Source organism: Onychostoma macrolepis, chromosome 16, assembly GCF_012432095.1.
Source record: "Onychostoma macrolepis isolate SWU-2019 chromosome 16, ASM1243209v1, whole genome shotgun sequence".
In the NCBI taxonomy this organism is placed as follows: domain Eukaryota; kingdom Metazoa; phylum Chordata; class Actinopteri; order Cypriniformes; family Cyprinidae; genus Onychostoma; species Onychostoma macrolepis.
Genome location: NC_081170.1, coordinates 4,509,016 through 4,521,286, shown reverse-complemented (window position 1 = coordinate 4,521,286; position 12,271 = coordinate 4,509,016). Strand labels below are relative to the sequence as shown.

The 12,271-nt window shown below is 34.8% G+C and overlaps 1 protein-coding gene and 1 long non-coding RNA gene across 3 annotated transcripts; one reads left to right on the top strand and one right to left on the bottom strand.

The window, feature by feature from the left end:
* Window positions 1-537: 537 nt before the first annotated feature.
* On the bottom strand, window positions 538-11,923 carry notchl (notch receptor, like). Of its 2 annotated transcripts, XM_058746948.1 has the most exons (11): window positions 10,789-11,923; window positions 9,141-9,285; window positions 7,604-7,936; window positions 6,290-6,519; window positions 4,691-5,012; window positions 4,443-4,579; window positions 3,413-3,471; window positions 3,132-3,261; window positions 2,504-2,601; window positions 1,501-1,835; window positions 538-1,422 (listed from the first exon to the last, which is right to left on the bottom strand). In XM_058746948.1, the coding sequence occupies exons 1-11, from the start codon at window positions 10,844-10,846 to the stop codon at window positions 906-908; spliced, it is 2,364 nt and encodes a 787-aa protein (XP_058602931.1). In that variant the 5' UTR covers window positions 10,847-11,923; the 3' UTR covers window positions 538-905. The 2 variants fall into 2 exon arrangements, with proteins under 2 accessions (XP_058602931.1, XP_058602932.1); XM_058746949.1 differs by lacking the exons at window positions 9,141-9,285; window positions 10,789-11,923 and adding an exon at window positions 8,235-8,363.
* Window positions 8,585-9,825, top strand: LOC131521849 (uncharacterized). Its single transcript, XR_009266381.1, has 3 exons — window positions 8,585-8,738; window positions 9,147-9,304; window positions 9,370-9,825. It is a non-coding gene; the product is annotated as an uncharacterized LOC131521849 (long non-coding RNA).
* Window positions 11,924-12,271: the final 348 nt, after the last annotated feature.

Here is a 12,271-nt window from a genome sequence, read left to right as displayed (position 1 = left end):
TTAATTGCATCCAAAATAAACATTTTTGTTTACATAATCTATGTGTGTACTGTGTATATTTATTATGTATATATAAATACACACACATGCAGCATATGTTTTGAAAATATTTACGTTTTTATAAATACATTCAATATATAAACAACATTTTTCTGTAATACATAAATGCATGTGTGTTTATATATACGTAATAAACATACACAGTACACATATATTATGCAAACAAAAACTTCTATTTTGGATGCGATTTAATCTCTTGACAGCACTAAATAAAATATAATAGGATGAATTACATAAATTCTGTCAAGAGCATGTCAAAATTATATTTCAACTCTAAATCAACAGAAAATAAGGATTTTTTTTCCTTACAGAAAATGAAACCCATTTTTAGTTTAAGATATTTTTTTTTTTTATGGAAAATATTTTTTGCATCAAGGTTTCGTTATGTTATTGTAATACAAATATTATATGAAGTCACTATTTTCATGAAAATTTCCTATTACTGTAGTGAAAAAAATCGAATTCTCACTGCTGTAGTGAAAATATTAGTTTTCTTTTATTTGTATATTTTGTGTAGTATTAAAGTAAACCCTAAATTACAATAAAGCAAAACATCCAAACATATAACACTTATGAGGGAATAATTAAGGAGAACAATATGCTTTATTGTCCTAAAAATAATGTCAAAATGCAAATTTAAATGTAAAAAGAAGTTCTAAAAAATTGTTCTAAATAGACTTTACTTTCTTCATGCAAATTTGAATTGCTTTTGATTTTGGGGTGAGGACAAGTTTTCCTGAGATTCCACCACTAATATTAGATTATTTTAACAGTTAATAGAGAAATTGTAAAGCACAGTTTTATGCATTTTTGAGTTGTCTAATTTCTTTTCTCTTTATCTTCTCTCACATGCTGCTTTGGATGATGACGGGGAGCTCATTACTGACCCTTTCACTCATTTTGGAGTTGCAGTTCCTCATATTCTCCCTCTCAGAGTCCATCTGAGCTGCGCTGAGGCTGTTCCCTGTGTTTCTGCTCTCTGATTGGCTGGCTGCTTCTCTTGGGTGTGGCACAATCACTATTTCTACATGCTCATTGGCTATTTTTCCAGCTGGCATGGCTACGGACAGCTCTGTTTGGTTGCTGCTGGAGCGGCGGTTCAGTGCATGCTGGGTACAGGAGAACGAACGCTGTCGAGGTGCGGGTTGAGGAGACAGGAAGTGAGGTGTTGCCGCTCGAGTAACGTTCTGGATCATCTCCCTCTCCTCGTCCTCCGCCTCTGACGTCACTTCCTGGAGAGTGCTGATAGGCCGAGATGGGCGGCCAAGAATCCTGGGGCTGACCAATGCCGTTGCTGATTGGTTGGGTGCTGGACGCCAGTTCTGGGGGGAGGAGCATTGCGTTCTTCCCATCTGCCAATCACTGTTGAGCACAAAACAGGAGATCACGTTGGTAAAGTTGCAAATGGTTTTTGAAGGAACATCTGCAGAGGTGACTTACGTAGGCGGAGGTGTTGACATCCCCCTTTGGCTAATGACCCCTGAAAACGAGGCACTTCTTCCGGGTATACATGGAGGTGAAGCGACCCAAGGAGAATAGACGTACGTGCGATCGTCCCAGAGCACCTCAGTGGCGGGATCTAGAGGAACCGGCGCCCTGTGAACTCTGTGAGCCAACAGGAGCTCGAGAACCTGATGATGTAATCCCTCTCGAGCCACATCCAGTGGCCGCCGCCCCTTGCAGTCAGACAGATCCTGATTGGCCCCGTTGAGCAGTAGGAATCGTGCGGTGTCATAGCAACCGTGGAGAGCTGAGAGAAACAAAGCCGTTTCACCCTATAGAGAAAGATTGAGTTTTATTCCATTAGTATTGGTGGACTACAATGAATCAGTCATCAATCTAATGTTCGTTCTCTCTATCAATCTATCTATCTACATATAAATCGTTTAACTGTTTGTTTGTTCTCTATCTATCTGTCTGTCTGTCTGTCTATCGTTCTATCATTTTATCGATAGTTCTGTCTGTCATTCCATCAGTCTATCTATCTATCTATCTATCTATCTATCTATCTATCTATCTATCTATCGTTTAATCATTTTATCTATAGTTCTGTCTGTCATTCCATCCATCCACCGTTGTATCTATCTATCTATCTATCTATCTATCTATCTATAGTTTTATCATTTAGTCATGCCATCCATCCATCCATCCATCGTTATTTCATTCTTTTGTTCTATCTGTCTATCTATCTATCTATCATTTAGTCATGCCATCCATCCATCATTATTTAGTTCTTTTGTTCTATGTATCTATCTATTGTTCAGTTGTTCTATTATTTAGTCATGCCATCATCATCGTTCTATCTATCTATCTATCTATCATTCTATCGTTCTTTCATTCTTTCTGTCGTTCCATCCATCCATTCATCCATCTACCTCAATTGAAATTCTGAATGGCGCGTAACTCTGGTTTATTCGATGGTTATACGAAAGGTTGACTTTACCTTATGGTCCTGTAAATCCACTGCAGCACCGTAGCGAATGAGAGTCCGTGTCAATGGGAGGTGGTTTACTGAGCATGCCCAGTGGAGGGCAGATCTCCCTGGATGAAGAGAACGGGAGAGAGAGAGAGAGAAAGAGAGAAGATGCAAGAAGGAATTGACAACAAACAGGGCAAGGGTGATCAGGAAATGGCGTGTCGTGGCTCACAGAGGGGCCAGAAAGTAGTGGACGAAGCCAAAAAATGACATGCGAGCATCCAGGAATGTGTTATGAGAAGGGAAAACAGGAAGCGACAATAAAAGAGGGAAATTTTTGAGAGAGAGAAACAGAGGCATGGAAGGTTAAAACATTATTTCCACATTGACCGGGCGCTACAGCACATTAACTGTGTTCTGAATCAGACGTGTTAATCAGGGGTGCTGGAGTGACGCGAGGGAAGCAGGAGGAGACGGAGGAAGGCAGTGGGGAGTTCAGGACAGGACAGAGACAGTGACAAAGACAAAACCAGAAAGGGCAAAAACATTACTCCCCAACTGCAAAGGAAACAAAAACTATTCCTGTAATGTATTCTTGAAGACCACTTTGATTGAAGGGACTCGTTCCACATGCAAGGGTTAATGGCGCTCTTACCCGTGTGGTCGGTGTTGTTGACTGGCACTCCAGCTCTCAGGAGCTCCAGAACCACTCGGTCAAGCCCGCTTCTGACAGCTCGGATCAGCACGACCGAGCCGTCCGGACCACACCACTGCACTGGAGCGGCCTGAGAGAGGACAGCACAAATGATCAGCTCTACAGAGAGAATGCACAATGATGCAGCATGCAGAAATCTTTTTAATAACATATATCATGAGCGTTGTGGTATGATATGTTCTTTAATGTGCAGGCAGATTGTTCAAATTAAATGAACTCACATTTCTTGGAGGTCTTTGAGGTGTAGGAGCTGCATTTCTTTCCCATCCTCTAGGGGGAGCTAAAGGTAAAAAAGAGAAACACAATTGAAGCACAGCAGCTGTGTCCCATTTCTCCTCCTATCTGTGCTAAATAGTATGCATGATTAGAATTAGCACTTTCTCCATGCATTGAAAATAATATGCAAATATTATTCAGATGCACGTGATTTTCAAAGGTTATGTTGGGGATGTAAAACAAGTTTTTCAACATCATCACTTGGAAATGTCCACAGAAATCCCCACATGGCATTTACATACTTTTAAATGTTTTAGTAAAAAATAATGTATATATTTATACAGATTCATTTAATATATTATCTAAATTAATCAAATAACTATGCTTTCAAAATAATCTGTCAATTGAAATTACAAAAAAATAAATAATGAAAATAAAATATAAATATTAAACTTAAACTTAAATTTGCCTTGAAATAAGTTTGTTGAAGTAAAAAAAATAAAATAAAAAATAAAACTGAAATAAAAAATAAAACTAAATAGCAATGTCTAATAAAATATAAAAAATGACAAAAGCAAATAAATATTACTAAAACAAACTAAACTAAATTTAAAATGAAAACTGAAAATAAATGCTCATTTAAAATAATGATAATAGTAATAAATGCTATAATAGTAGTATATAAATAAAATAAAACTGAATTAATCATAACATTATACATAACATTGTTTTTGTAATCTTTTGAATCTGCTTGGCTGTTTGTGAAATGATGATATAAATATAACTTTTATATTATAATATAATATATATATTATGGAGAGAGAGAGAGAGAGAGAGTAACTAAATGAACATTTACTGACTACATCTTAATGTAATCTCTTCCGTCTACTTGGCTGTTTTGCCAAAATTATGGTTTCACAGATATAAAAAAAACACCCCTCTTTTGTCATTTTAGAGCAAACACATAAATAACACTGAAAAATATCGTTTATAGCTGTTTGACAGTGAGTGGCTCCTCATTCCAGCAGGTCTCACCCAGCATGCGGGGCTGCTGGTGGTTGAAGTGTTTTTGGTCTGGTGATCTGTGGTCACGGATGGTCCTGTTGATGTCCTCCATGGAGCTCTGGGTCACATCGGTGTCACTTCCGATGTCCAGTTCCTTCCTCAGGGGTCTATAATCAGCGTAAAGGACAAGGACAATTCCTCCCCATTAGCACGGTTTCCTCACTCACAGTATGAAAACTCTTCAAAGACCCTCGAGCTCCTTTGAACATCAGACTCACCGCATACGGATCGCATCCTCACCGAGGGGCTCCTTGCGACTTTTTCCTGACTCCTTTCCTTTCTTGTTTTTCTTCGTCCCATTTCTGTCTTTATCTCTTCCCGATCGGCTTCTTTTCTGCTCAGAGCGGTGGGACCAGGCCTTGCTGCCGTTATTGCTGTCGGTCACCGTGGATCTGTGACGCACTCGCTCTCCTCCCTCTCGTCTCTGTCTTCTTCTCTTTAACCACAGGAACACCACCGTGATGATCACGGCAGCCGCCACACTGAGCCCCGTCGCCACACCGACCACAGGCCACATCCAGGCAGGAGAGGCTTCATGAACTAAAACATGACATTTAGCAGCTAAATAATGCTCAGGAATACAAGAAAACATGAAAATGAGGCTAAATGCTTGATATTTCTCACAACTAACTTGTCTAAAACTCTCTTATCTTACTTTTTAATCAGCAGGGGATAAACATTTAGCAGAGGATAGGATGATTATTGAATAATGATTAAAATATTAGTTCGTTCCTCACACAAAGCTATCGCATTGTTTCAGAAGAGAACTTTTATGGTGCTTTTTGTTGTTGTCATTTTAGAGTTAATAGTCATGATTATTATGAAAGTAAGAAAAATATTGCTGCGTTTTTGTTTGACAGCATTGTTGTTCTTGTTGAAATAAAGGTGAAATAAAAATACAAAAATATTAGATGAACAAGTTAAAAATAATTAAAGAAGCCAAGAACACGGTTTGGAAAATGGATTCATGGTGTACTCGCTTATTATATAAAGTTACGGACTGCAGCTTTAAATGTCAATTTGTGTTGTCTTGGAAGTTATCTGAAATAAGCTCAAACTGAAGTACTAAAGTACTGAAGTACTGAAGAAATAAATATAAAGCTGTACAAATTTTTTAAAATCTAAAAGAAATTAAAAAGCACTAACACACAACTATTTTGTGCAAATCATTCCAGTATTACAAATTACTAAAATGTAATTAAATTAGGCTAAATATTAAAATCAATCAATCAATACAATTTTAAAATATTACATACTATAGTAATATGTAAATAATAAAATAACTAAATTATTAACATTTCTTTTTAAAAGAAAATAAGTAAAATAAAAGCTTAAAATGTAGAATATGGCCTTAAAATTAATTTCAAAATAAAATAAGTAAAATAAAAACTCACAATGTAGAATATGGCCTCTTTAAATAAAAAAATTAAGAAATAAAATTACCAAAACTGAAATAAATAAAAAGCTTTACAGAAATGAAAATTAAATGAAAAATATAAAATAAAAGTACAAAAAAAAAATCTAATTTAGCTCAAATAAGTAAATAAAATAATTAAAACAAAATTTAAAATGTTCAATATGGACTCTTTAAATTAAATAAACATTAGATGAAAAACTTAAACCTAAAAAAACTCAAATAAATGCTAATTCAAAATATTACACTAATACTAAAATAACACCATATGCAGGAAAAATAACAGCATAATGGTTTGAAACAATAATAGTAAATAATAACTTATAATTAAAATTTTGCATAAACTTTCTGTAAGTGTCTGAATAGTATGCTTATGTTTTGGCAAAGTATAAAGAAAACAAACCGTTGCGCTCCTCCTTTGGCAGTTTCACCTCCTCTCTGGCTCCTATTTCCTCATCGACTCCACGTATACTGATCACAGCCGCCAGGATCTCTGGGATCATGGGAAACGAGGAGGCATGATTCTGTGCCAGGATGGCACGCAGGAAGTGTGCAGCCTCGATGGCATAGTGGAAACACGCGGAGGAAAGACGGGAGCAGGGTCTGTTATCCAGCTGCAGGAATAACACTGACCTGTAATACAAAAAATTCACATGCAGTCAGCACACATTTGGAAAACAGACCACTGATTATTGAAAAGTCAGGCAATACCTGTATGATATCATTACTGAAGAGCTGTCACAAATAATATATAACTAACAGTAAAACGAAATGTCCTTAAAATCAAAGTATTACATCAGATTAGCCAATCAAAATAAAGGTAATTTACCTAAAGTAATCTAAAATCAATAACAGTCAAGAGGCTCACAGAAAGGGTGGAAAATAGCTGTGCAAAACTAAATGATAATTTTTTTTAGGTATACATTTTTAGGTATATATATTTTTTAATTATTTATTTATATTATGAGTCATTTTGGTGCACACAAATTTTGATTAAACAGACTATAAAAGACATAATAGCAGCGAGATGGTGGAAAATAGCTGTGTAAAATTTTATTATTTATTTTACATTATTGTAGGTGTATTTTTTTTTAGCCTTTTCTTCATAGGTTATTTATATCATGAGTATTGCTGGAGCATAATCCCTTGATTACATGGACTATAAATGAAAAATGAAATAAAATAAAATAATAAAATAACTTGAAATGTAGAATATGGCCTCTTTAAATGATTTATTTCACATTATTTTTTAGAAACATTTTATGCTTTTTACAGTTTATATTATGAGTATTTTTGATGCATAAACCTTTGATTAACATGGAAAAAATAAAACAATAATACAATTTAATTTAAAAGCTTGAAAAGTAGAATATGGCCCTTTTAACTTAATATTATTAACATTATTTTATAGGTATTTTTTAGGGGTTTATTTATAGTTTATTTATATTATGAGTGTTTTTGGTGCATAACCCCTTAATTAACATGGACTATAAAAAATAAAGTGAAATAAAATATAAAATATATTTTTGATGCATAAACCCTTGATTAAATATGGACTATAAAAAATAAAAATCAATTAAAAATCAATACTATATTATTTAAAAACATTTCTTATTTAAAAAATAAAATAAAAGTTTGAAATGTAGAATATGGCCTCTTTAAATAATTTATTTGACATTATTTTTTAGAAACATTTTATGCATTTAATATCACTAACCCATTGCTGTCATAGGATGGAGTTTGAGCGTACAGCTCGGCGAGCTGTCGGGTGTCCATTGTAAGTAGGTCTGTGGTGGGCTGGAGAGGTGCCATCCCTCTGAGTTTGATGCCGGTCTGCAGGACAGTGCTTAAGGGCCATAACAGAGAGCTGTTCTGGGTCTGACCCCTCTGGAAAGGGATTCTAGTGTGCAGTATGAGGCTTCCTTTGGCCCAAACAGGGTGAAGCTTTTTGTGGCAGTCCGAGCCGTCCGACCCACAGGGGGCGTTGTTGCAGCCCTGGTCGCAGTGGCCGTTGTCATAATGATTTCGGCAATATTGAACATGCCCTAAACTGAGAAAACAAAACATTTTACTTCAAGCATGCTTATAACAAATTATAAATATTTGTGTTGCATTGCAATAAATTCATATGTATATCAGTTGTGGGTTCTCTTGAATAATTGTAACAACTGCATCCTGTAAAGGCATGTAATTTGATGCATTGTAACTGTGGTTACAATTATTTATGACAACTAATACTTTATCGAGTTTTCAAGGCCGAAGTATTATTTTTACTTCGTTATTGTACTTGTACATTTTTCAATTAGGCCTATCTATCTGTACTTTATCTGAGAAACTTTTACTTTTACCTCAGTACATTCCAGAGCATAATATAGTACTTTTTACTTCACCAGATCTCTTAAAAAGTTGCTCTTATTCCTCGTTATATTTGAGACGGAGAAATCGTCATCCGCTACGAGACGCGAGTTGATTCTTTTCAATGAACCTGTTAAATCGGTTCGCGAATCGAATCGAATGATTCATTCATTCACGAATTTAACTGATCGGAATGCAGCTGTTCAAATGACTCGCTGATTCTAATGATCCAGTCAGAGCGAGTCTCCAGTTAACGAGTCAGTGAATTCACAAGTCATTGAAGCTTGATCAGAAAAGTCAGACCGTCAGAAAAGTAAGTTACCGATGCCGAATATTAGGATTTAGGCTCTGAAAATCAAATGAAAATCATATTTAGGTCACGACCGAGCTGTTTGTGAACTAAATATGCTGTAAAAAGGTGAGCTATTTAAGCCCACCACTGTATGAAATGCTTGAATGTGGACATGTCCGCTTTTGTGTATAACCGTCTCAACGGGGTAAGTTTTCCTCGTTTTTAAATACTATATGTTATATTTAGATTTTTTTTTAATTGTTTGCACACATGACGTACCAGTTACCTAAATTGATATTTTAATATATTTTTAATGTTTTGATTAAGGCCCCCCTCCCCAGGTATTTTGAGCAGTAGGGCTACAAAATGTAAAAATATATAAATTAAAATAACAAAATAAACACTTATCTATTAATACTTTGTATTTTCACTCGCGTCAAATTGAGTACTAATACTCAAGTCTACTAGAGTAATAGTTTGTTAGGGTATCTGTACTTTTACTCCAGTAGGCCTAACGTTACTAGATTTGTGTACTTCCTCCACAACTGGAGTTACTTCTCCTGGTTTGTTTTATGTGATATTAGCATGTTTCCCGTTGGTTTCTTACTTGCAGGGGCCTTTGTCTTTGAGGCAGTCGAATCCATCTCTCAGACAATCAGAAGCTGAGCACTCCTTATCACATACTCCATTCCCAAACTTGGCCTGGCACGTTTTTCCTTCTTTACAGCTGCTGTATGGATCACTAGGGGAGCCTTTTTAGGAAAAGCCAAAGTAAGTACGATTATCATGTAACAGAAATGGGTAGAACACATGGCAATGTCAAGCATGTTTTTAAGCTATTAAAAGGGCCCACATCACTAAAGATGTTCAGCATCATCCTGGCTGGAAGGGGCGGGGCCTTGACCTGAATTCCAGGAGAAACAGGAAACGAGGGGCATGACACAAACAGGAAGTTTCCAGAAGAGACGAACAGCAACAGGAAATGGGGTGGAATGGGCGTGGATGAAGGCTGAAGGGCATTACTGTAGCGATGAGGGATGTATTAGAGAGAGACAATAGCTTTGACAGGTGTGTGAAGTAAAAATCAAGCCATTATGGCTGAACAATAAACCAGAATTTTGTATTGCAAAACACAGAAAGTATAAATGGGTTTACTTTTACATTGTGTATATTTTTAAAACCTACAATATGTGCTTATGAACTACATTACTGCAAGAATTGTGTTGAAGGAAATTTGACATCTCTTCTAAAAAAACCTTCACTTCGTTTCACATTCAATATCTCATTTTTGTATGTCTGCTAAAAATCTTGTACATTTGTATTTTTTCTCTTAGCATTTTCTCCATTGAAGATGGATATATATATACACTACTTGTCAAAAAAAGTTAAGGTCAGTAATATTTTAAAAATTAAATTATTACTTTTATTTAGGAAGGATGCATTACACTGATCAAAAGTGTCAGTCATTTATAATTCATAATTTACAACTAATTTATAATGTTACAAGATTTTCGATTTAAAATTGAAAAAAATTGATTTTTGTTTAAAATAAATACTGTTTTTTAACTGTCTATTCATTAATCAAATTTTTTCTGTACAGCAAAATACAGAAAGTGTATATATGGACAAATTGATCTATCAAGTAGATAGATAGATAGATAGATAGATAGATAGATAGACATAAAATACAAATAAAAAAAACAAATGGGTTTACTTACACACACACACACACACACACACACATATAATAACTTTATATATTTTTTTATAATATGCTTTTTTTCAATAAAAATATATTTACTTTGTGGGTCTGAGATCAAAGTTTGGGAATTAAACCTGAAAGTAAAAAAAAAAAAAAAACCTTACACCTAATACATATTTATTTATTTGAGAAATATTACAGATTTTTTACAAAAAAAGGAAAAACTAATAATGAAAATAGAATGTTTAATTAATTTGCATGTTTGTTAATGTTTAATTTAATAAATATGTAATTATCTAATATCAAATATCTAATAATATATGTAATATCAAGTTTCTTATCATTTGCCTTCAAATTCAAGTTATAAAAACAATTAGTGAATATTCTATATTATTCCTGTCTTATTTGCAGCTAGTAAGTGGTAGATAGTAGATAGTGGTACTAGACAGTAAGTGGGTCTTAGAACACCAGCAGTCAACACATCATCATGCCGTCATCTGTGTCCATCTATTCATCCATCAGCTCTGTCCACAGGAAACTGAATTTGACTCACCTTGAGATAATCTGCAGAGAGTCCATACGATGAAGGAGAATCTCGCAGTCGGGTGCATCTCTGAACACACAGATGAGTCAGGAGTTAGTTAAGTTCCTCTTGATTTGACAAAGCAACCCCCTTGAGTATGAATCACCAAGACCAAGACCTGAGGTCTTCTCATTTGAGGCTGTTCTTATGTCTTCAGGGAGTCTTAGATGGTGTCTTTAGATGGATGCAGCATTATCAGTCCAGTAATACTGTGTGAAGTGTGTGAACGTTCATGTCTACACCCTCAACAGCTCCCTCCCTGAATTTGTCCCTCATTCTTTTTCAGAAGCACGGCGGATATCTGGACGACTTCCTGCCACTGTGTGCAAAAGAATAGGAGCGAGTGTGTGTGTGTGTGTGTGTGTGAATCTGAAAGGTCGTTATTATCGCAGGAGTTTGACCTGTTTATGAATTATTTTACTGCATGAATTGTGTTGAAGGAAATTTGACAGGACAATTGAACAATACCACACAAAAAAGCCTTTACTTCCTTGTGTTCAAACTAGACATAATATCTCATTTTTATATGCCTTCTAAAAGTCCTATACATGTTGAAAATGGATATTAAAAGTTAAAAGTCTGGGGTCCGTAAGATTTTTTATGAAATTAATACTTTTATTAAGCACGGACACATTAAGTTGATCAAAACTGACAGTTAAGACATTTATAATGTTACAAAATATTTATATTTTAAATAAATGCTTTTCTTCTGAACTTTCTAGTCATCAAAGTATTATTAAAAAATGTTTTCTGCAGAAATATTAAGCAGCACAACTGTTTTCATTGATAATAGCAAGACCTGTTTCTTGAGCAGCAAATCAGCACATTAGAATGATTTCTGAAGGATAATGTGGCACTGAAGACTGGAGTAATGATGCTAAAAATTCAGCTTTGCATCACTTGACAAAATTATACTTTTGAATAGAAAAGTTATTTATTTATTTTGTATTTTTGTAATTTCTGCAGTTATGCAAGCAAGACACAGAGAGACAGAAAGAAGTATTGTAATTATTATTATTATTATTATATTTTTTGTATTACTTGAAAAAAATACCCTAAATTAGCCTAAGGTGGTTGGTCTTAGCTTGCCACAAAACTGACCAGAATGGTCTGATAGTGTATTTAGATATTTTTTATTCAGTGTAAAAAATGTAGTAGACAAAATAAATAGCCTACTTATATAAATTAAGGGTATCAATTCTAAAAAGCAAATTTACTGTGCATTATTTGTTGCAGTTATTTTTACTTTTATGGGCAGGGCGGATTTGGTTACACTAAATATTTATGAATATTAATTAGGTTATACTGACGTTGGGGGCGTTTACGCAACGCGCTGCGCAACGTAATATGTGAAGACAAGAGTGAAGACATCGGAGACTGGTTCATAAATACTGAACTATTAACTCAACACAGCGTCTTAAAACGCTGGACTAATGCTGCGAGAGCCTTAACA